We start from the raw sequence: 25,688 nt of genomic DNA on the forward strand, positions 1-25,688 counted from the left end.
AAAAAGATAAGCCATGATAACCTCGTATTTGGAAGATATTGATCGATCTGCATTTCTCGGAAAGTGATTGAGGCTGAAGAGCTATGAAAATGAACAGCAGGTGGCAAAGTCTAGGTGGTTGCAAGAATTGTCTTAATGAATCATGTATGCATACTTGAAGAAACATCATTCTCTTAAAATGACATGTTTGAACACTTTCAGATTTTAATAGTTTACTTGCACATTATGTTTGCCAATTGGCGAAAATGAAGTACATGTATTTGTGCACATGAAATCCTTGATGGAGACTTCATAGTTCATCTCCTTGAAACTTGCCAATGGCATTATGAATTCAAAGTCTTTCATAATCCCATATTATACAAATGTATACATACAGCGTACTTACATAAATATATATGTACACTTTATGCTTGTATCAAGGTTGTGCATGGGTGTTGATGAGACTTCAAAGAGCATACATAAGCTCTTCACTGTTGTCATACATTTCATTTCCGTTCCACGCTATCTATCCAGATTCATTTCCGATGGAGGGAATGCTAGAATACATATTTACTATGCAATTCCTGCATGCATCGACTGAGTCCATGGAGTTAGAAAATAAGTGCTATTGAATTGTTGCCGGCGAGGCACAGATAAACCACCTTGGGAGAGACATTCTTTTTTTTTTGTAAACTCCATGCAATATTGATGTGTTTACTACCTTCACAAGGTTTGACTGACACTTTTTAGCATCCGCGGAGCAGATTTTTGCTGTTTGTGTGCCGGGTCTCACTCTCCTGTTATCCCACGACATTTGGCGTGCGGAAGTGTGGGTAGTGCCTGAGTTGAGGTGAAGATCTCAAAATGCCAGCAAATTGAGGGGTTTGAAAAGCAGGGATCTGTGAAGAATTGATGGAAACAGACCCAATAATATCTAATCAATACTTGAGACTGTGTGTCTGAAGGCTGTAATGTGTCCTTCTGCTTGAGTTTTATGAAAATATAAAATAAGTGAAGTGATTCGAAGACTGATAGTGTGTATCTTTTTCCCTTGGGAAGGATGCCGGCTCATTTTAGAGCTAACTTTTCACTTTATACACGTGGAATAACTCAAGTATAGTGGGACTGCAACAATGTGGAATTAATATGATGTTACTTGACCCATGGCAGATCCAGAAGGGGACCCACTGGGCGCGGGCCCCCTCTTTATTTTTTGATAACACAAAAGAAATAAAAAAATGGGGGCGTGCGCGCCCCCTTTAAGTTTGTAAAGGCGCCTCCCCTTTACGGAATTCCTGGATCTGTCACTGTTGACGGCATAAGGAGTTCAAGTTAAGGGCTTGAGTAGGTAGCCTTTTGTTATGTGATTAATCAGTGAACAAGAAACTTGTTCTCACTTTCTGCTATGCTAATAAGGGAAGTTTTTCCATCGACTGGTTTTATTGCAACTGATTGACAAGTAACTGTATATCGATGTAGATAGACTGACTAATTATGCAGTACCGACTGCATGCTATAGGGATTAGAATCAGCACTGTCTGTCGGAAGGAAGCTTGGTGGTCGAGTGGATAAGTTGTCTGCCCGGAGATTAGGAGGTTGTAGGTTCGGATCCTGCCCGAGTATGTATGCCCATGATTTTTATCATGGCTACTACTAAAACACTGATCAATTCAGTGCTTATTTACATCAATGTAGGGCAATTTGCCAATCGGGTGCAATTATAAGGGAAGGTTATGAACTCTTTCATCTCAATTAAATAATATGTGTGTGTGTGTGTGAGATATAGTTAGGAGATACCTGACATAGATCTGGCAACATTTACATGTGATCTGTCCGTTCAACTTTTCTGTGTAAAATTTTGTGTTTATGATAGGCAGTAAGAGAGAATTCTCCTTGTTTATTTGTTTGTTTGTTTGTCTGTTCTTTGAGTGGGGCAAAGTTTGCAAAGATATCTGCTTGTTTACAGTACGTAGATACACTTTTTGGAACATTGTCATTGTTTAATTCTCTGTGAGGTATGAATACCAAGATTGAGGTGCACTGTATAGTCCTTCATCTCACAAAATGATCGTCATTCCATAAATGCATGTCCCATTAAAGCTGCCATTTTCTTTCTCTCTTTGTTTTCAGGTCACATGTCCATCGAGTCGCTGATAAAGTACCTGATCAGTGATGACAACCAAGTGAATGGGATGGAGTCATACCTCATGGCTCAGGACATGGAACAGCCTCTCTCACACTACTTCATCAAGTCCTCTCACAACACTTACCTCACTGGTGAGCATGGCCTGGGCTTCTTGTCATATTGCATTGTGTAAAATAATAATTTGCTTTATTTTCCATTTGATCCACTTCCAATCTGTTCAATTCAAATTCATTAAAAATTATGACAACAATAAGAACAATGTTGATAGTAAAAGTATTAATAATAATAACAAAGATGGTGGTGATGATGATGATGATGATAATAATAATAATAATGCAATTATAATAATAGTAATGGAAAAAGTGTAATTCGTCATCATATTCATAATCTATATGATAACAATAATGGTGATGATAACAAGGACAATGATAATGAAAAGAGTGGTAATATTAATGATGATAATAATAATTATTATCAGGAGATGATCAATATCATAATTTTCATCTTTACAATCATTATTTTACCTGATTCGACTCTTCTTCCGGGCTTTGTCATCATCTGTCGTACTCTCCTCCACCTTCCCAGGCCACCAGCTGACCGGGAGGTCCTCGGTGGAGATCTACCGCCAGGTGCTGCTGTCCGGATGCCGCTGCGTGGAGCTGGACTGCTGGGACGGCAAGGAGAACACGGACCCCGAGCCCGTCATCACCCACGGCTACACCATGTGCACCGATGTCTTGTTCAAGGTTCATGCTGCCAACATTCCTCTCTATAGCTTGTTTTCCAGGCTTTAGTAGTCTTTTTTTTTCTTATGTCAACCCGAGATTTACTTTTCCAGTTGAGATTCTTCTTGTGTATTAGGCACACTGGCACTTTGGTATTGCCCAGGGTACTTTGTCATGACTCTTAGCGATTTGATGGGCAATTTTTTTTTTTCAGTATAATTTCACATGTTTTTTGTGATCTCTGTGCACCCTGCTTTGCAGTCCAGATTGGTCAGTTTGGAATGAAGATTGCTTGCTTTGAGGAGGTTGAGATTAGTTTTGCTAATCTAAAAAAGTTACGGCACCCTGGCCCTGTTGGGTACATGTCTATAGGCAGAGGTGGTGATATTATGCCAAAGACTAATGTGACACACAAGATGAAAGCAGATATATACAGGTGATAGAGGCAGCGGAAACCAGGAAAATGAAACCAGTCTTCCATTGGGGGGGGGGGGGGGGGGGGGGGGGGGTGTTGGCAGAGACCATGCTATCTGACATGACAGACTGGCTTGGAATTTACTTCCTGCTGGGCGATATGTAATGTGTGGTAATACAACAAATAGAGCACTGTGATACACTCAAGAGGTTTATCATGGGGATATATCTTTCATCTCTCAGTATGCCAATTCCTATTGTTCACAAAATTAGTATTGAATGAGACGTGTAAACATGTGAAGGATATGACTGTGAGGGAAAGTTGTGTACACGAGTCTGGACTCCTATAATGGAATTTGATTGATAGATGTCAGTAGGAAATATATGTCATCAACAAGTTCTTAAGATTTTTTTTTTCTCCTTCAGTTGTCACAAGTCTTCCTTGCTCTGTACTGTATCCTTTTGCGTCATGCAAATGAACATATTGTTTTCTGATACATTCACTATGTGCTTCATTACTATTCACAATGGTCCCAAGTTATGAGGAAATAGATGTAAGGGAATATCTGTGTGGAAACACATTTTAATATAGCTTCAACAACTTTCAGAGTTTTGAAGAAGATGTGGGATTTGATGACTCCAAATTGATATATTTATATACTTATATACCTCATATATAGATTCTCTCATATGATTGGTTAAAAGTGGAGTCATGAAAATAGCTGTGCCCCATTTTTTATCAAAATGACGTCATGATTTACTGTGCCTGGGGCATAGAATCAACTGTGCCCCGTAAATAGGATTTGGGACAGTCGTAACCCTGTACACATAGATCTCTCATATGTACGCACCAATGATACGACCGATCAGCGTTGATTACGAGTGCTGTAAAAGAGACTAGAATCTATATTTTTGGTATCTATATTTTGGAATCTATATTTTCGGTATATAAAACAAATAATGACAGCTTGATATTGGGGGCACAGTTAAAATTATGTAGGCCACTCCTTGAAAATTTCTACTTGTGAAATATTGTCCAGTGATGTGATGTAATAGCAGTGTCTTTTTCTGATCAAATTGCAGGATGTAATTGAAGCCATCAATGAGTCCGCGTTCAAGACGTCTGAGTTTCCTGTCATACTCTCCTTTGAGAACCACTGCACGTGAGTCGGGAGGTCAAAAGGCTAGACTGCTAGCGTCCAAGTCATGTAGTGTACACACTGTATATTTAGTTAGACTAATTATTCAAGAATCGGGAATTCAAGACAATTTTGTGAGTGCATAGATTTGCGATCGTGGAGTACAGTGTTTTCATGCACCTTGTTGATATACCTCGTACTGTGCACTGTATACCGGTACGTGAACATGTGCGTGTGAACATTGTATTCGTGTCGCGATCAGAGTTCGTGTGATATGTGGGTTTTTAAAATTATGAATAGCCCCCGACTCTTAAAAACTGGCAGATTATATGCCATATACAGTACTGGTTAAAAAAAGAGAATTACACCCAATAACAGGAACATGACTTTAATTTCAGATGTACAATGTATGTCCAGTGAGATAGATTTTACAACACATTTGCCCTTTACGAAGAACTAAACATAAACTAAATGTAAATGATGCTGTAACTAATTTCGGATTCTCTTTGTTTTGATATCATAACAGTGGAATGCTCGTATAATGAATTCCTCTTTCTAAATCTAGATTTTTAAAATCTAGATTTTTAAAATCAGAAATGGTAATTTTGTCACTAAGTATTTGCGAGACATGTAGAGTCTCTCTTTTCTCAATTTATTCTTTGCTGTGTACTTACAGAAATGTTGCTTAATTTTGTTGACATTAGAGTATTCAACTTACCAAATCATGGAAAAAGATGCATCATTGTTGTTTTTTTTAATCAACACATCAAGTTTTGTACAACCTATTTTGACATTATCCATGGTGCAAAATCATTTTCTATGTAAAGAACTACTTTAAAGATATCAAATATTTGAAAAGTGTTCATCTTGTGAAATTTATTTAAAGTTATGAAATAAATATTCCTACATGTGTGACATCCTCTGCACAAAAATGATCCCTCATCTTATGAGTTGCATACAACATATTCTTGTTCAAATGTTCATTTCATTGGAATCATAAAAAAAATGATGGATTTTTATCTACAGTAACCTGATAGGCAGGAGAAGCACAATTGTACACAATTTGTATTTCCACAGTACTGGTCCTATCTCATCTTATCTTGCTTGTGATCATAATAGATCATTTATTTTGTTTTATTTTGTTTACTTTCTCTTCCCAGACAAAAACAGCAAGCCAAGATGGCGCATTACTGCCGGACCATATTCGGTGACAAGCTCTTAATCGACCCCCTATCCGAGTTTCCGGTAAGTCTGTGACACATTAGACCCTGGCAAAAAGAAAAGGCAGAGCTAACCAAACGTTCAATCCTAGAATGATATTGCATAACTATGGCATTCGTTAGCTCTAATTTGTAATATTCTTTCTTGTATTGTTAGAGAAATAATGTATAAAAGATTGCTTCATGATTTCGTTTAATTTGTAGTTCAATAGCTTTAGGGAAATGCATCTGCTAGAGCTCAGTTATACATAGTACCTTTGTCAAAGATGAATAGTTCTAATTGTAATCGTAACAAATATTTTTACTTTATTTTCACTATTCAAAATCTGGTTGTTTCATTGTTTTTGTTGGTTTATGATGCCTGTAGGGCCTAAGATATCTCAAGCAAGCAAGCATTTGTTAAAACTCAATGACACCTTATACAACGTCTCATTTATAAATGTTTGCAATCAAGCAGGGTAATATACAACTTGACAAAGAATCTGATACTTGGAGATGTACTAGTGTGACAGATAACTCTACATTTCAAAATTCAGGTGCTGAAAGACATGCAGTAATATTATATTTTCATATGTTTATCTTTTCTCTTGCTTGTTGTATCTCTCTATCATATATATCTTGATCACTCTGTCTTTCTCCTTTTTATGTATTTCTGTTCTTATTTATCATCATCTCTTCCTTAATAATTCTCTCCTGTTTCATTCTGTCTCTCTCTTTTTCATTATTTTCTCTCTCCTTCACCTGTTTCTGACCATTATTTCTTTGTCTTCTCTCTCTCTCTCTCTCTCTCTCTCTCTCTCATGCTCTCTCCTTCTCTTTCTTGCACTGCTCAGATCGAATCTGGTAAACCACTCCCTAATCCCGCCTGCCTGAAGAATAAGATCCTGGTGAAGAACAAGAAGCGGAAGCAGAGTGACGCCAGCAAGAAACGAGCAGGTATGCCAGCTAATCCTGAGCCGCTCGGAAACAATTAATCATTGTCCCCTAGTTTTTTATTGACATATGAGCCCCAAGTACCTCATCATATTCCCCTTGTTTCTTGAATGTATCTTTTGCAGACTGTTGTCTTTTATTGTCTTCATTTGAAACAATGTAATCATTGCAGATTATGTTTATGATTTTACAAGATTCCAACCATTTCATGTCAACAGAACTATTGAAGATTGGCACATTTTAGGGTGTGTAGATAATGATGACTCTCTTTGTAGTTTACTATCACAACTTCATGTATTCAATAAGTGCTAGTGAGGTATGTGGAAGAAATGCAAATTTATGATATGGCATCAGCAGGTTAAAAGACCGTTGACATCCATTAACCCTAACACAATAGACAATTAACCCCAAAACAAAATTTCCACATGCAGTGTATTAATTTGATATGAGCACAGGTTAGATGCAGTGATGCATTTGTATCATGAGATCATTCTTTACATTTTTACTGTCTGTAAACCTGTAACCACATTAGGGCTTCTATATATGTTGATATGTTTTCATCTGATTAATTGGTTAAAAAACAAGAATTGCAGTGACGTAATTGCAGATGTTTATCCCAAAGGAACACTTTGTTCATGTGCCTGAAGAAATCTGTCTTACAGTGATGTAACATTTATTTTACAGCTGCAGGTTTGATCAGTTCAAAGAGAAAATCTCAAAACGTGATGAGTTAATAATGTGATTGCTGGCTTTATTTAATAGTATTTAATGAGTGAAAAAATGAGGTTCTCTCTGTTTATAGGCAGTACAGCAAGTTGCCACAAGCTAACCCTCCTGATACAGGAACCGATGCTATACCTGTGCTGCAGCTATGACAAATGCTAGACTGTGGGAATCAAGTGGCTAGATGCCATTTGCTGAATTACCTTAGTACCTCCCCTCCCCCTCCCCCCTTTGTGACAGGGAAGAAAAGAGACAAGGCAGCATCAATGGTTTCCATCACTGCCTTGATCGCTGATGAAGTGATGACGGAAGGTAACAAAAAGAAAAGCCAGATCAGGGTTGTGGGGTCGGCTAACCAGTTTATCAACCAAGCAACATTTGTATTATCTTACTATATGCTCGTAAACAACCCCTGACTAACTGGACTTTGTTGCCAAGTGACACAAGGAAATGATATTCTGTGATTTATGAGACTCATAACAGATATTCCCTTAAGCCATTGAATGTATATAACTTTCATCATGGTGGCAATTCTTTGCCATAATTCTAATTCACTGTGTATAGACTATTTGTATGGGGCTGGTCAATGATTATTCATATTTTCTTGGAATATCTCTTGAAGGTGAGACTTCTGTATGTCTCTATGTATTTTAGTCGTCTACGGTCCATTACAAACTAACACCTTTCATATACCTCTTTGAAAGTGACTGGAATCACATGAACATTACCTATCCTCTATTCTAACAACAACAACAACAACAACAACAACAACTGCACAAACTTGTAATGGAGCTCCAAGTCAAGTCCATAATGGCTTGCCTGACAGAGCACCAGTCTGTCTCCATCTCGCTTGTTTTTATCTGATTGGGCGATGAATCTGTGATTTGACAGGCAAGCGCCGTTTTAGCTCCAACTCTTCATTCACCAGTGCGGTGGATGACGAAGACTCGACCGATGTGGCGCCCTCACGCAGGCTGAGTCGAGGTACTGCTTCCGCCTATTTCTTTCTTCATCACCTTTCCATGCATTAAACGTAGCACGCCGGAGCATCATGCGTTCATTACGGAGACTGTCCTGCCTTGTGGGTAGCCTTGTAAGACAGCTGATTGTTGCCATGGAAACCATGCTCATGCTTTAAAACTCTGACGAACAAATTCTACTCCTCCGATGATATGTGGTCGTGGTTGCCTCAACTTGTGGAAGGCTTGCTAGTATCTTTTTTGTGCTTTTCAAAGTGTATTTTCAAGAGAAATCTGGCATTTTTTTTTGTTGATTCATGCAACTTTCCACACAGTTATGACTGTATAAAATGTTGAAGCAATATTAAAACAAAGCACACACCTTTTCTAAAGGCTGTTATTGCCTTATAAAGCAGCATGCATATTAGCAGGTTCAATGAATAACCTTGTCGGGGAAAATGTGAGGCTGACATTGACAGTTACAATGTTTTGATATGTTTTAAAATGCTTTCCAATTTGCATTCCAACCTTGGTAGTATTTGAAGTTCACATAAAAAATACTTCGTCAATAATCTGACTGTAAGGTTAGCACTTGCGCAATTTCCATGGCAATGATTTTATTACATTCGGGATGAGGTGTGCACATGCAGGGTTCTCCTTGTGGCTTGAATGTTCTTCATGTGAGAATCTACCATTAGGATAGCAAGAAAATTGAAAATGAGAAATATTTGGAGAATGCTATGCCAAATCATTTTTCCATGAGTCATTGTACTGTTTGCTTGTATATTCATCCCTTGCAAAAAATACAAAAGCAAAAACAACCCAGATACTCTGTATTTGGAAACAATTTGAACTCAAAGTAAGATACTCTCCTCTCGGGGCTTGCTTGCCAGTCATACTTCTGCACTAATCAAACAGCTACAGGTTTGAGATGCACACTCTGGTGTAACTTGATTAGGCAGATATCGTTACTGCTCTGTTAAGGAAATGCTCAAAGTCTTTTTTTTTTTCTTAAAGAGGGATCTACTTTCTTGGAGATACTGATATCAGGCAAGTGTTGTGCCAAAAGAGCTATTCACACACTTCTTTTTCCTGTGCTGTCTGATAATCTGAAAGATTTGTTCAATCCTTTACTGAACATAGAGCTGTTACTGCATGGAAAGCACATCTTCAGAAAGAAAAAAGGTTGACTCAATTATAGCCAGCTAACCTGGTCATATAGATAATTAACATTATGTAAATGATATAAGTATGAGTGAAATATATGTCGATAAGGAACAGTAAAACAAGGACTGTACCAATAAAAACTAGTTGCTTGTAGATTGTTCTTTTTCTCCTCTTATTTGTGGATTCATATAAACAAACTATGGCAGAACAAAAAAAAAATAAGAGAGGAAGCTCTTACCATTACTAGTTATTCATTCAGTGAGAAAGGAGAACAAGATGGCTGAACAATTGCATGGCTTCTTGTAGGACTGTTAGTTCTCAGAATTCTTCTCTCAAAGCACCGTGGCATGGAATTGCATATACAAATTCTTTAGACTGGAGATGCACGATGGCATATATGATATTGTGATATCAAGAGTACCACGTCATTAAGAGATAGACTATCACTAATCACTTCCTCAGACTTCAATTTGTTTATACAACTCAGATAAGAGGTCAAGGTTTTTTGTACTGTCTGTGATGTGCTGGTATATTCTATATCACACTGATTTATTTCGGAGGATGCTGGTCTTTGACATTTTGTAAATATCTATCTGAAAGTGAAAGAATACCAGAGACTGTCAAAATGCAGTGACTTTGGATTATTAGATTTATTTATTGACATCTTTTGATAAAACTTATTAAAGCGCATGACACATTCTCAATCAGTCTGTAGTGCCTAGTACATATTCTAGATTGCACTGATTTATTTCAGAGGGCACTATTCTTTCACATTTGTAAATATCTATCTCAAAATATAAGAATACCAGAGACTGAGTCAGAATGCAGTCACTATGGATGTTATTATTTCTTATCCTTTGTAACACTAACGATAGTGCATCACATATTCTTAATCAGAAACTTAAATTACCTTCTTTGACTTTTATCTGCCAATCCCATTATCAAAATTACATACTAACACCTTACAGTTAAGTATAATTGTACTAATAATGCACGTTACACAGGGCATTAGTAAGAATTATCGACTTGATACTAACGTTTGACTGTTCTGAAGTTAATACTGGTGGGATAATTTTACTAACACTCACCCAAGTAATGTGCATTATTTGTTTTATTAAATGGTGATGTGGATCCTTTCCTATGTGTGTCATTTAATGAAGTAAAAAAGTACTCCCTGTATTTGCTGTATACAGATAAACCTACCATGAGAAACTAAGCACTGAAGTGAAGAACTTACCATGTAGTAATCAGCGCTAAATTAGTAGTAGATGGTGCGTATAGATCCAATTCCCAAATTCCAACCAGCAATATTGTTCCCAAATGTTAATACATGGCATCATATGTGAGATATACTTGTTCAAACTCACAGATGTAGATCTGTGTTCGTAGATCTGTGTTCGTAGATGTGAATTTGATAGGAAGTTTAACAATTTAGATTCTATGGCAGCTTTTTTTTTGGAAGATTCCCAGGCCTGCACCTGCTCAAAGCGAACTGAACTGCACACACAATTGCAGTACATTTATTCATACACATGCAAAGCATATGAGTGGTAGATTAGGGTCTTTAGTTAAAGTAAAAACTGGTCACATGATAGCTCCTAGCCAATCATTTGATTAGGATCCATGTCACCATTTCATAGCATACATTGTATATTAAACAATGTAGGGTAATGTACACCATAATGTAATAGTCGAGTCAAACATGGAAATATTTACTGCCTGTGTAGCCACAATAACTGCCACAGTTCCCCGTTGGCAATACAGTATTAAGGTATTTCAAGGATTATAAACATCATTTTGATACCATGTCACATGACTCGGGGGGGGGGGGGGGGGGGGAAGCCAGGTATAATGCTGCTATTCATGTATCATGAAGTCAAATCTGAATATTTGTGTAATTTCATAATGTTCACTATGGGCGGAATATACACTTGTACGTTTTCCATATTTGGTTGTATACTGCTATGTACTTCATCTTCACAAACAGTGTAGAAGCTTGGAATCTGTTTTTTAAATATTTTTATGAATGAACATATCTTTTCATCGTTTCAACAGCAACTCAGTTTGTGCATGTAAGTTTTTTGAGGTCCATGGTGGTCACTGTCCATCCTGTAGTGTCCAATGGTCATACATTGTGTGTCTAGCCTTTTGCATTGTCCTACAGAATGATGCATCTTGAGCAAATACATCATCTTTAGCCCATGATGCTTTGCATTGACCATAGTGATGTTCTCATCAGGCTTAAGGCATCAAAATGTGCCTTTCAGGCGAGCCTTAGTTCATCAAAAATGTATCGCTAGTCAAAGCCTAGTCTTTTTTTCCCCCTCAATTTTAAAGTCCCCAAGTGGACTTCCCGGTTCATTTAATCCTAATTTCAGCCCCATTTCCAGGAATGAAATTAGTGGAATCTTAAGAATGCGAGGATGACATACTAATTGTCTGCGTACATCCTACCATGTTGGGTGATCAATTCTATGATTATCTTTAGATGGAATTTAGGATGTGTTAATACTCATGTACATGTATGTAGAAGCAAAGTCAATAAACCAAAGTACCCCATCATATTGTTTTGTTGACAGACCAGTTAAACCCTTGTCATGGTTGGGTAAACTTTGCCAGTTAAAAAACGTTCAGATGTCAGATTGAATCAAACCCTAAATACACATGAGGTTGAACTGGTACTGGGCAACATTCATTGATTTCGTTGTAGTTCATGGCAGTGAACTATACATTTTTATTGTTGCACAGGGAATCCTGTACTAAACAAAAAGTATGTTGTAAATCAATGTCATAAATACACATTATTTACTAATACAAATGGTACATGTACATACAAAGTTTGTACTCTCAAATGCTCTTTTTTTTAATAGTCAATACACACTGCAAACGCATTATGAGTACTCATGCTGTTCTACTTGAATATGAATATAACTGCACTTGGGCTATCTATGCATTTGCCAGGCGTAATGTCTAGTGTTGTGCGGATCATGAAATCATGTACTATTGATATAATATTGCCTATCCTTGTGTACTTGCTTGCACTTGAGTATTAAAATGAAGCATGCACAGGTCACCTCAGTGGGCTTGGGATGTGATGTGACTAATGGCTATATTATATGCGGCTGGGCTAGGACTTGCCATTGTTATGCAATGACCTCTCAGTGTCATTCATAGCATAAGTTTCAGCACTTTGGCCGTGCATTTTGTCTCCTGCAAAGAATGGAGGAATCCCATCTACATGTATCGCCTAATTTGAATTCTGGCACTTTACAGCATTATTGTTGAAAGAGTATCAGAAATCAGAGGTATAATGTTATTCCTTTTTGACATTACTATAACCTAGGTACACTAATTGTGTATTAAACCCTGGATGCACCAGTTCAGTTAACCATATTTTATTTGATTATTTATGCAAAAATGACTAACATGTCTATATATGGAATTTCTTTTCTGTTCCAGCGGACAAAATCTCTATGTTTGTAATTCTTTGTAATATGTGACTGTAAATTTCCAACCAGTTGCTGAGTTCCTTCTTCTTTCTTTCAGAATGTTCTGATCACAAAAATGCCTACATTTTTATTAAAGAGCCTGATTAAAAATTTCGAGAAAATTGATTTGAGCTTTATAGGGCAGGACAATCCATTGACACATTTACCGTAGTGTGTTTCTTCACTCATACTGTGCACCAAATTGCATACAAACAGATTGGTTTTATGCTATGCAAGACAATCAATGGTCTGTGTTTGCATGTTGCTTCTACCATGACACATCAATGTCTCAAAAAGTCATCAGCAGCATACAAACTTTGTACTCGTCTTCTGTATTTTATGTCTCAATCCCATGGGCAGACTTTGAAAAATGTCATTATTTTTGTTTTTCTGAATTCATGAAGCCAAAGTTGTTGCTAATACATGGCCACATATGTGGCCACAGTTTTAGTAGTGCGATATCTCTCAGATGAGAGGAATTCCTGCGTAAATTCTACAGAAGAATCGTAACAAAAATTGTTTTCATGCTTTGAAATTATAAGCATAATGTTTAAAATAAATGTTTGGCAACCTTGATGTGTAACATGTAATGATGAAATTGTTCTTGTTAACATTGATCCATGACTTCTTTCCTAGGTGCTCAACCATTTTTTAAAGCACAAAGCATTTTGAAATATGATAGTAAAGTAAAACTGTGTTTGGCTTGATGTTGATTGCAATGATATCAGATGCAGATAAATAAAAACCCAACACTCTTCAGTTATCTCTCAGAATGCAATGTTTTGAATGATTTCTATGATTTCTCTCTATTTTGGGCTAAATGTAGACTGAATATAATTGCTTATTCTATCAAAATGGACACTCACAGCATGAAAACGTGTTTATACATCGCAGTATGAGAGCAAGTTTATATATATAGCTACTTGCTTATTGAGCTTCAGTTATCACTCTTTCTTTTGTGGACAATGTGGGTAAGATGTTTGTTTTATGTATTTGAAATATAAACCAAAGACAAATGATTTAGAAATTGCTTTCATACAGTGTTTTCAATCGAAGATATTGAGTTCAAATTTTTGTGGAATATTATGTAATTTTAGCAAGGAAAATACATGTAACTATTACATTACTTCAAGAAAATGAACTGTGCAATTTAATTCCAATACTGCAAGGATTCAACAGGTGTCACATACTATTTAAATGAATAGAGCTCAAGATATGAAGTATAGAAAGCCAACTCCATTCAACTGTGATAAGTTGGACCCAGGCTCAGCTGTAAATATAACCATTTTCTTGAATGCCAGGTCGTCGACTCCAGAGTACGACCTCGCTGACGTCGATGGACAGTGGAGATCCCTCGCTTGAAAATAGACCTAGTCGGGGAGGTAGTACATTCAGAATTCTCTCTCATTCATTTTCACCTCATGGACCAGCAACATCCTTGCATTCAGAACCTGCTGACAAATATTACTGAAAATCTGGGAGAATTCAACTTCATAACCTTAACAGGAGCAGATTGTATTAATTACTGACCATTTACATTGTATCTTAATCAAAATGTTACGACCATCAATTTCATATTTCCTTTTCTCAAAGTATATGACAGGTATTTGTCCACACCAAGATTAAGTGCCATTTTGTTCAAAAGGAATGTTTCTTCTTGATGATAATTGATAAGTTTTCATGCTAACAGTGCCATTTTCATTGATATAACACTAAGCTTCTTCAGGATCTCTTTGCTTGAGTTTTACATTACATCTTCCTATTTGGATAAATCTAACATTGCAGAATATATCTATCACAAATGTACCGAACAGTCATGTTTTTCACTTGGTGTATAATTTATATGTTTGTAATGACAGTAATTCATTTTTTATTTTACTATTGTAAAAAAACAAAAACATGGGAAATTGTGGAATTTTGTTTGACAACTTTTTGTTGTAAATTGTACTTCCTCATTACATCAAGTCATGGGTTGAGCCAAGTTTGATTCTCGATTCTCTCCCCCACAAAACTAGCAGCTCCATTAACCTCATTTGGACCACAACTGTTAATGCTGTTAACATTGTACATAATTCATGATGTCAATGGATGTGAAAGAGTTAATATAGGAGAAGAAATATACATGTATAATACAGACTCCAGCTACATTTGTTGAAATTTATAATCATACTTCTTGACATTGGATCTGGATTGGTCCCAGTTTGTGCCATTGACAAGTCTTGAGTTTTTTGGGGAGGGTTCTAGTGTTTAAATAAGTTAGCAAATACTAAAATTTTGTCTTTATGGTCTAGAACCAACCGCATAAGCCAAGCTTGTGGAGTGTGAACATGTCATACCTGACTCAGACATGAAGTTTATATGGGTAGTCCGAAGAGAGCTCAATTCTTTCTCGGGGGAACAGGTGCTGAGTTGCTACAAATTATCCTTAAGATTGGAAGGGGTCCCTTGAGAATTGTCATATTCTGAAAAGAGCTCCCAGGCCTGCCTTGGCTCCATGTAGAGTTCTTATGCCAATCCTTGAATAAAGTTTGTGGTTTATATTTGGTAGACCAGTGTCAAATGCTGTGCTCAGTAAAGAAGTGGGCTACCTTGCTCAGGTATTTTCTAGTCCCAGTAGGTATATTTCATCGAAGTACATGAGAGATGTGGTGAGGGTAGGGTCTTTTATGATATTAAAAAATAGAAGTGGAAAAAGCCTGATATTTTTCTCTGTTTTTGTTTCCAGGCTTTTGTTGGGCTATTGTGATTGGATAGGGTTCATTACAGTATTCATGTGGGCTTTTTTTCTGCACACGAAAGGTTATTCTTTTATGGAAATTGTGAATTTCAACATCATAAGTGGATGCCCCTTCAGTTTTGTGACTGAGAGTAGAATTTTTTTTTTTATTTGTGCACAAGAGACTATTGAATATTTGGCAAAAATCAGTTGTTGTTCCATATGAATGATAAATCAACATGGAATTGGGGAAAATTATGGATACTAACAAAATCAAAGCATCAACATGCTGGTTCATTGGTCTTTTGGGAAAAAGTCGCAAGACATGTACATGTACTTTGTGCAATGTGTCAACTGAAAGAGCTTTCCAAAAGTAGAAAAAAACAAAACGAAGCAAAAGTGCAATGGTGTGGAGTTAAAGCCTTTTGCTTCTCTCCCATATACCATTTGAATAAATGTTCAGTGTTTAAGATTGAAAGAGGGTGATCCATTGAATTTAGTGGGTATACTAAAAGGCTTGTATGCTTGTATCATTGCAAAAATGATTTTACGGTATTGGAGTGGCAAGCGGTCAACCTTGGTGTCAGCGAAAGAATGTTCTAATTTGCATTTATCCATGGTAATGTGGTTTTTTCCTTGCATGTGACCTCCTCTTCCCATCACAGCCTCTCGTAGAGAGAGTAAGCGTAATATACTCAACCAGATATCAGAGGTGTCAAAAGATGAGGGAGTAACTCAAAGTGAGGAAGGTAACCATGGAGACCGCTTCCTCAACATCCAAACATCCTCACCGAAAGCACCACAAAGTCTCTTAGCGTTAGAATATGCAACATGTATTCTCTTTCTCTCGGTCTCTGCCTTTTCATCTCTTTCTCTGAGGGTGACAGAACCTTGTATCTCAACAATGTCAAATGTTCAGGAGAGCAAACAGACTTGGGAGCCAATGTACTATAGGGATTGCCTTTCCTTTGAAATGCCATGTTAGCTTCATTTTGGGGGGCAAGACAGCTAGGATTTGGACAGGACATCACTTTACCTTCATATACATGTGGATTGAGTGAATGCAGCAATATTAGTAGAACATATCAGTGAAAGTTTGAGGCAAAATGGACAATCTGTTTAAAAGTTACGAATTTTTTATTCTGCACAGTCATTTGCTGGATGAGAAGACTACTACAGCTTGTGATGTCACATGCTTGGAAAGATATAAGGAAAATATAAAGAGAATTCCACAACATGTCTTTTTTTTGCAAAAAGTGCACATTCCCTCGACTTAAAATACTGTCATATGTTATAAAGGGTGATATTATTCCCCCTGCCTTCTAAAAGAGGCAACTCAAGTGCCCTGTTCTTATGAACAAAAAGTTAAAATGTGTTGTTTTTCTGTTACATTTGCTTTATTTTGTTTTATGCATTTGATATCACAAGCTATATTAGTCTTCTAATTCAGCGATGGCAGCTGTGAAAGTTCAAAAATTCATAACATTTGAACAGATTGTCCAATTTTCCTCTACATTTACTGATGTATTTTACTTACATTGCTTCATTCTCTCAATCCACATGTATAATAATGTGAACATTTCCTTTAACTGATTTTCTGACAATTAAAACAAAAAAGTGATTTTTGCCAAAATTTGAGATACAAAGTCTTATCACCCTGCTGTCTCTCTCTGTCTGTCTGTATCTTTGTCTGTCACTCCCTTTCTGTCTGTCTGTCTGTCTGTCTGTCTATCATCTGTCTCTTCTCTTTCTCTCTCACTTCTGGGCCCCATTTCATAAAAGATGTTAGGATGACAACTCTTGCTGGAATGACAACTTTCCACAGCAAACAGCCAATCAGGAAGCTGTATCCTTGTCATTACCATGACAATAGTCATTCCAGCAAAGAGTTGTCATCAAATAAACTCTTCATGAAATGGGGCCCAGGTCCTCCTGTACATGCTTTCAGCATTAACTGTAGAATGATATGAAAAGTAACAACTCTAGCCCAAAGCGGCACATGACTGTCTCCAGTATCATGCTCTTTCTCATCACAGATAGAGCACTGCAAACTCTTTTCTTCCTATAGATTCTTCACGCCATAACATTGCAAGTATAGATAGTTTCCATGGAAACTGTTAGAATCTAGAACAAAGGCACAACCAAGCAAATAACACTACATTTTTCTGCAAGGATGTTTTAAGACGAGCGAAAATAGCAGTTTGCCTGTCATTGCTTTAAACACCCAGTCTTCATTTAATTTCTTTTTAATGCACCGTTAATATAAGTGATGTCACAGAAATAGTCACGCATGCTTGATTCCATTGTCTTTCATTTTGTTGTTGCATAAAGTAGGAACGATTGAAACAAAGTATGGCAAACTTAGCGCTTCATGTTTATGCTGCCTGTGTTTTGAGATGTAAGCATAGTAGAAGTGATGATTTATGAGCTATGGTAGATTGCATGAGTGATCATGGACAGCTCTCGTATTATTAGACGAGAATTTATAACCCAAATTTGAAATTTTGCTTATGTGGCTCCATTCAAAGACTAGTAGAGAGAGAGAAAAAAAAACCAGTTCTACACACCTGCATCAAAGCTGTTGATGGTGAACCTTTATTGTTTTTCAGCTGATATTAATATTATTTTTCCCTCTCTGAATGATTTTGTAATGAATGGGGCTTCATATTATGATCAATTATTCATTCCCAAAATGGACAGTTTTCTGGGAAAACACTGTCAATTTATACCTGAACTGTGGATGGGTTTTTTAGATTTGGACTTACTAACAGACTATAAATGAGAATCAATGATATGATAATGATAATATTGTAGAATCTCAAACATGCCAAAGTGCATTGCCTTTACACATTTTGTCTCTTGCAGCCGACACTTCACTGTCACAATAGAATTACATGTATGCGTAGTAGCACACATAGATGCCACAACCACAGGCTAACACAGTGTGTGTTGAGTCGTTGATATGTGGAATGCAACACTTTTAAAGAGTAGAACACCAGGTCTAGATTAGAGGTCTGGCTTTGGTTGTTACACCCTTCTTGCACTGCTGATATGTGGCTTGTGCATGTCTGACACTGATTGGATGGCCTATGCATGAGTATGGAAGAAGGCAGCATCTCTACTCCATGCTTGAATTATACATACTTTGATCTGTTTTTATCAGTGAAAGCCATATGGAAGCTTTCATCAGCTGTAGGTAAAAACAACAACACCAAAACAAAATAGGTATGTCTGTGTGTGTCTATGTATCTGTGTTTGCAGACACACATGTGTGGAGCGATTGAAGTAGGCGCTTCAAAATAGCTACACGTGTACGGGAGATCCCTCTTGTACATACCATTTGATATCTATAGTGCGTGTGTGTGTGTCTATGTGTATGTGTGTATGTCTGTGTGTGTTTTTGTCCTGAGTTCATGAGTTTCACGTTTTGCATAAAACTACCATTTAAGATAATTAAAAGCTTGGTACTTCACTGCTTTTATTCACCGGCAACCATCCACTAACATCCAAGTTTTTACCAACTCTTCTTAACACCAGAAAAGTACATTAAAATAAAATCATACTGCAGTCATTTAGTGAGGACAACTTAATATGGTTCATCTATGCAGCTTACGCTGAGGCTGTCAATCACCACCATTCACACAAATACAGCCCATACTTCAAGTATTAGGATATCATGAAATCATATGTACAGTGTACCTTGGAACTGCAATAAATTCTATGTCTCAGTGTATATTGTATACATCACTAATAAATAACAAATAGTATGCAAAAGCTTGTTAATCTGCTGTATATTGGTAGCGATATGTTCTTTGACATGACATTGATTTATGACATTTATTCATTATTGTGAAATGAGAGTTTGATATTCATCATCTTTCATAAAAGAGTAAGGAATTTATGGTGACTGTATCAAAGATGTATGCTCTATATCAAGTTCTTGAACCAGATTGGAATAAGTATTGAAAACAGATAAAGGTTAAAGTTCAGATGACAACTAGAGTTAGCCATAATTGAAGATAGTGTGCAACATTGTTATAGAGGAGACAGAGAGAGAGAGTGAGAGGGTGATTTTGTGCAAAGAGATGCTAATTTGTAATCTAAGGTTACAATGTTCCTGAGTACCAAACTACTGTACACGAATAAAATGCTTTTCTCATTGTATCTATTTGTATCCTCTATCTTAAAGACACAGCTGTTGCACTTCACTCTAGTCACTTTTTAATTAATCATCACCATAAAAGATGAAGCTGGTGTGATGGATTGATATTCATACAGCTATCATTAACCCATTGAGGATGAGTTCCGAGTATACTCGGGCAAGTGTATATGTGTGTTGTAGCAAAATCAGCCCGTCCTCAATGGGTTAAAGGTATACAGCCTGTAAGTCTGTGTGTATTTTAGTAATAGGAGAGCACTATCCAGCTCTTGACCAATAAGTCACAAATGATTTTCCGCCCCTCTATAGAGATGTTTATTACACCACTTAGCACTGATGGGTTGACATATTGGTGATATAAAAGAGAGAAAAAAATGTATATATTTCTTTCAATACGTATAGATAACTTTGTGTATTCATTCTGAATGTTTACATTGACTTTTTTTTTTTAAAATCAAACATGATTCTTGACATGATACTTTGATTTGCATATCCTCAAGATCTTCTTAGTATTGTTGGCTAGAGTGGTTTATGAATTGTAATGGTTGTAATCATAGAAGATATATGCATCATCGCTATTAATGATAAACAACTTCGAGGAACTGGGTAAAAAAACTAAAAAACAGCTAGCACGCCTTTTGATATATCACTATTTGCATGCTGTTTTCATGCCATCAGGCAAGAACCATGTGCAATGATTACATGATTGCATTCTCCTTTTGTTCTAGTCATCCTAAATCACTTCATGTTTGTGTCATCGTAAATCATGCAAAGTCATGATGAGCATCAGTTGGCACGGCAGGGAAGGAAAAAAAACCCAAAAAACCCAGACCTGTCGATGCTTTAGAAAAATGCAGTTTGGTGTCAATCTCATTATTTCTCTACATGTATCTGCCTCTAGTGATTCTTGTGTATTAGTGTTCTATCAGATGCCATCAGTATATCACTTCTCTCTCCTCTCGAGATTGCACTGCAACAACCAGGTCATGTCATGTCGAATGTAGGGCGGTGTGTAGTTCTTCACGCTCGTACTTTCTGTTCCTCCTCGTTCACTTCTCAAGGGCAAGAACGTCCTAAGAACGTCGGGTCTATATAACCTGTCCATGTTCTCTCTGGTTTCATATCTTCTACAGGTTTCTTGGCCAAATCAAGCACACCAATGTCTTTAAGAGCTGCCTATCACGCTGTACCGTAAAAGCGGAAATTTTTGTCCTTCTCGTGCAACATGAAATTAGCACGATAATAAAAGCATGCAAATATTTTACTTTTTATGGGTAATGCTATTCTATACTTTGATTCATGGAATTAAAAACACACAAAAATTTGTCTTAGCCCACTGAGCGTGAAAAATTACTCATGCAAAAATTTCCGCTTTTGCAATAGTTCTTAACTTTCTCATTCACCACGTCATGTACATTCATGTTGACTTTTGAAAATGTAATTCTGTATTTTCTTGCAATTTGCTATCTCCTACTTTTCTTCTCCGTCTGAATGACATATGGCAGCAGAGAATTCATATCCAACTTTCTCTTTTCACATTTATGCTTAATATGGGAATCAGTCAGTTTTATGTGGTGCTGATATTTGCAGAAGAGATGTTAAATCTATTTCTGTGCTATTTTCATTCTGCTGTTATTTTGGTTGCTCTTTTCTCATTTCCTTCTCTTGCTGGAAAATGTCTTTGACAAACAAACCAACAAACCAACAAACAAACAAAAAAAAGGCAAAATAAGGGGAACCGATTCCGTGCCCATAGCAATGGCCGAAGACACAAACATTGAAGGTAACCAGTGGTCATATGTGTGAAGCATAGTTTTTGCCTCTCAGTACAGTGGGACTGCATGGGTATGGAATGAAGTTATCTCCCTTTATGGTGGTTTTGAGTTTGACACAAAAATGCCCATACTTGCACCAGAAGCTGTTGAATATATCCCCTTCCCCTCCCCCTCCCTTTCCCCCTCCCCTTCCCCTCCCCCTTCCCCTCCCCTTCCCCATCCCCCTATGTTAATATTGATTTGTTTTAAACTGTGCTTTCCAACATTTTTTAAAGATAAATTTTGTATCACATTTTTATTAACATCATTCTGTTGACAGTTATTCTGATCATATGTCACTGCGATTATACCGGTCTTCTGCATTCAGAATTCATTCTTTCCGTTTATATAACCTTTCATTTATTTATTTTTTTCATTTGACATTTATTGTTTTTATGAGTTCTTGTTGTTCATGCCTGTTTATTTCCTTTTGTATAGTCACAAGTTTCCATCAAATCATGTGTATCTGATAATGGCACATCATTATTTCACGTGAATCACCACACCAATGCAAGAATCGTGCCATTTGTTCTGTTTGTCCTGTGTATCCTTTATGAATCAGTGTGCATGAATGGATTAATTGTTGAGCCAAAATTTTATGCTAGTTGTAATTGCATTTTTCACCACAGCAAGCATGACATCTCTGCAACACGGCATTCACAAATTTTCCTCTTCAAACAATGCTCTTTCAAACAAATTATTTCATTTGTAGAATCTCACCAGCTTCACTTTATATAAAACAGAAGGCTACTTTGTCTTTCTTGAATCATTATGATTTTAGAGCTGTCAGATTATTTTGCCACCATTTACTTGATCTGTGGATGTTGTGTCTATCTGCTACTTAATAGACAATGCTGACTTTTTTGTTGGTTAACTCTTTCCCACATTTAATAATTACACTTTGTTCTAGATGCCAATGCATTTCTTACCTGAACAATACCATAGCCGTAGCTATTGCTATGTTGTCACATTAAGAACTTTAAAAAAAAGAGACTATTATCAAATTATCATTAACTAACACATATTTTTTTCTCTTGTCATGTTTTTCATTGGTTCTTGTGACTATCAGGAAAGGGAGTCAAGACGATTGAGGAAACAGCCGAGACACCAGAAGCAAACGGAGAAGGTACACACAAAAGTTTCCCTCTGTTCCTCAGTCGTCATAAAGCATGCTGTAAATCAGGTTTAGAAATAGAGATTATCACATGTTTGGTCTAATTTGGTAAAAGTTTTCAGGGTGGGAGTCATTTTTCAACCTAAGATAATTTGTCTACATGCACTGATATTTGTAGAGATGCCTATGCTTATTTTCCATCAAAATATAAATGTTGTATTTGTATTATCTTCTTCTTCTTTTTTGCAGCCCCAACTGCCAAAGAAGGATCTCCGGATGGAAGGAATAAGGTTCTGAAACAAGAAGGTAAATTAAGAATCTTTCTCGCTAAAGACCATCTAGCCCTTTTATGAGTGCAATAAATTACCTCCCCTGATGAGTTTATGCACGATTGTTATTGATGAGTTGTGTTTTGCACCTAATACTTTGCAGTGTATGTGCACTTTAAGATTTGTTTTCTTCTTAGTTTAAGTGATACAGAGAATATAAACTGAAAGTGGTAGAATTATCAGGCTGGTAACGAAGACTAGCACATTGCCGGTCACGTGATGAGAGACCCAAGTTGCCTCATAGAGTGTGTGAAGCTGTCATCATGATAGGCTGGTGCAGTAAACTCATCACTGTTTCTTTCTTCTGCTGCATGATTCTTAGGTATACATTGCTCATATTTAAGACTGTTTTTTGTAAAGTGTTGTAAAAAGACTGTTCCTTATATGTTTACTGGTTACTATAGTGTGACAGAGTCAGACTGTTTCACAAGCATCAATACTTGTGCAAGACTTCCATAATTGAATGAAGTTTATGATGGAATTGTAGAATGAACATGTTCACAAGTGGGAAGCAGTTTAAGAAGCACGATTTAAAAATAGGATTGACAAATTTTAAAAGCTCGTCGATTGCATGTGCAAACCATAAAGAAGAGATGGAAGAACTCACATCGGGAATGTTTTGAAAAGTTTAACATGTATGTGATGAAGAAATTGTGCACACGAGAAGTGGGGCATATGAACAGGTGCCAAGGTACAGATGTGTGCTTTCATTTGCCTGAAATAAAGTATGTGAGAAGATGATGTATTTTTGGCATATCAGTGGACAAGATTTTTTTTTTTTTTTTGGGGGGGGAGGGGCATCGGTTATGCTTATAATTATATGCTGCTGTCCTAGTTGATTTGGATGATATAAGTTGTTATATTGGAAGAAGAGGAATGAGTTACTCACCCATTATTGTTAGGTGATGGACTCGTTAGAGTGACCTAGACAATAGGAAGATCTAAATGTTGTTTTTGTTTTGCTTGTTTGTAATTTTTTTTTCTTAGTGCGGGGAGGGAGAGGAGCAGAGTGCATATTACTTCTTCTTCCTTCATGGTGGGGGACGGGGAGGGGAGATTATTAGAGTAGATACATTAATGTGCTGGATACAGATATTGGGTAGGTACAGGTGATGGGTAGATAGAGTTATTTTGGTAGAGACATTGAACCAGGGTAGGGAATGGCAATCGGTTTGTTTGATAGAGGTTTGTGACTGCTCCGTGATTCCGTAACCATCGACAGGTAAGGGGAGTGGCAAGGAGTCCTCCTCCACCTCCTCAGCATCCAGCAAGCAACCTCCCAAAAAGGAAGGTAAACGAAAACGATACCCATCCATCCATTCGTTCATCCATCAAAACCTCATTTAATACCTTTTTTTTTTTCTTTTCTGGGATGTCATTCACTCCTAGTGCTCATAATTTAGTTTGGGTCTGTTAAACTTCACTATTAAAATTCTTTCCCTGGTAATGGACATATTGATGGATTTCTGGTCCCCATTTCATAGAAGTGAGTTGGTATGATAACCCCTCTTGCTGGAAGGGCAGTTGTCATGGTAACAACAAGAATCCAGCTTTCTGATTGGCTGTTGCTATGGGAAGTTGCCATTCCAACAAGAGTTGCTATCCTCACATCTTTAATGAAATGGGGCCCTGGTGAATACATATATTGGTGCATGGGCAAACTAACATTGTCAGCTGACATGCTAATTTTTACTTTTTAGCATTCCATGGGAGGTGGATGGTATATCTAAATGCAGCTACTCTTCATCGCAGCATTTTTTTTTTTGTCAGAACATTATCTTCAGTTAATTTGACTCATTAATTGTCATCTTGTTGACATTGAAAGGGCACATCTGACATTCACTGTGTGTTTTATATTTCAGAGAAAGATTTCAGGCACAGTTTTGAATCATGAAATCTGCACAAAATCAGAAATGAAATGACAAATAGAAATTCCCAATTTAAGAAAGAAACAGAAACTTTGAATTTTTCAAAGAATGTGGCAATATTTGATAATCAGTTGCAAATTTGGCATTTGAAAATTCTGCAACCCAAACAAACAACTCTTCATGAACAACTGAAGGCTCAAGTAGAAGAAATTTGTTACAGCGTCTTCTCAACCACTAGAAATATTGATTGTTAATGAAATGTACAGCACACGAAACCTCATAAATGTGGCTCCCGAGGCTTTACGGGTTAATATGCATTGCTGTGTTTCTCCATATTCTTGATGAATCAAACTTAACTGATTATTTTTCAGTTCACTTGTATGAACATTGATTTTTATTATTTCATCACTTATCTCTATCTATCTATCTCTGTCTAATATATTGTAAATTCATCAGGGGAATATCTGCAAGAGCAAAAGAACGCTCTTTCTCCAGATGATCTACATATTTCTCAAATTATTCAAAATGTGGCTTTGAATATTGAAATGTAAAATTGTAAATGGCATTTTAACATATGGCAAGAAATCTGATTTTTTTTTCTATGGCAGAAAATGTTAAGTTTTTAGCCCTTTTGTGCTGTAGTGTGCTGTTTGAAATGTCTATTGAATGTTCAATCAATATAAAAACAATCGTAGCATATAATATTGGAACTCTTTTAGTTTGCCAAAGACAATTTTACTTTCATGTTGTATTTCATCAACACATGTCTTTTTTACATCTTATATCATTACTTCA

The 25,688-nt window shown here is 36.7% G+C and overlaps 1 protein-coding gene across 1 annotated transcript in view; it reads left to right on the forward strand.

The window, feature by feature from the left end:
• LOC139737370 (1-phosphatidylinositol 4,5-bisphosphate phosphodiesterase beta-3-like) overlaps positions 1-25,688 on the forward strand; it is a 172,294-nt gene that overhangs the window by 106,989 nt on the left and 39,617 nt on the right. Inside the window, exons 11-20 of the mRNA XM_071648050.1 lie at positions 2,110-2,256; positions 2,711-2,871; positions 4,348-4,427; positions 5,564-5,648; positions 6,457-6,559; positions 8,171-8,263; positions 14,195-14,275; positions 22,652-22,708; positions 22,946-23,002; positions 24,248-24,316. Of these exons, the coding sequence (XP_071504151.1) occupies positions 2,110-2,256; positions 2,711-2,871; positions 4,348-4,427; positions 5,564-5,648; positions 6,457-6,559; positions 8,171-8,263; positions 14,195-14,275; positions 22,652-22,708; positions 22,946-23,002; positions 24,248-24,316 (933 nt within the window). The remainder of the gene's footprint in view (positions 1-2,109; positions 2,257-2,710; positions 2,872-4,347; positions 4,428-5,563; positions 5,649-6,456; positions 6,560-8,170; positions 8,264-14,194; positions 14,276-22,651; positions 22,709-22,945; positions 23,003-24,247; positions 24,317-25,688) is intronic.

The sequence above is a fragment of the Diadema antillarum genome, unplaced genomic scaffold (genome assembly GCF_040938485.1).
Source record: "Diadema antillarum isolate AM-2024a unplaced genomic scaffold, OU_Dant_1.0 scf00000029, whole genome shotgun sequence".
Classification (NCBI taxonomy): Eukaryota; Metazoa; Echinodermata; class Echinoidea; order Diadematoida; family Diadematidae; genus Diadema; species Diadema antillarum.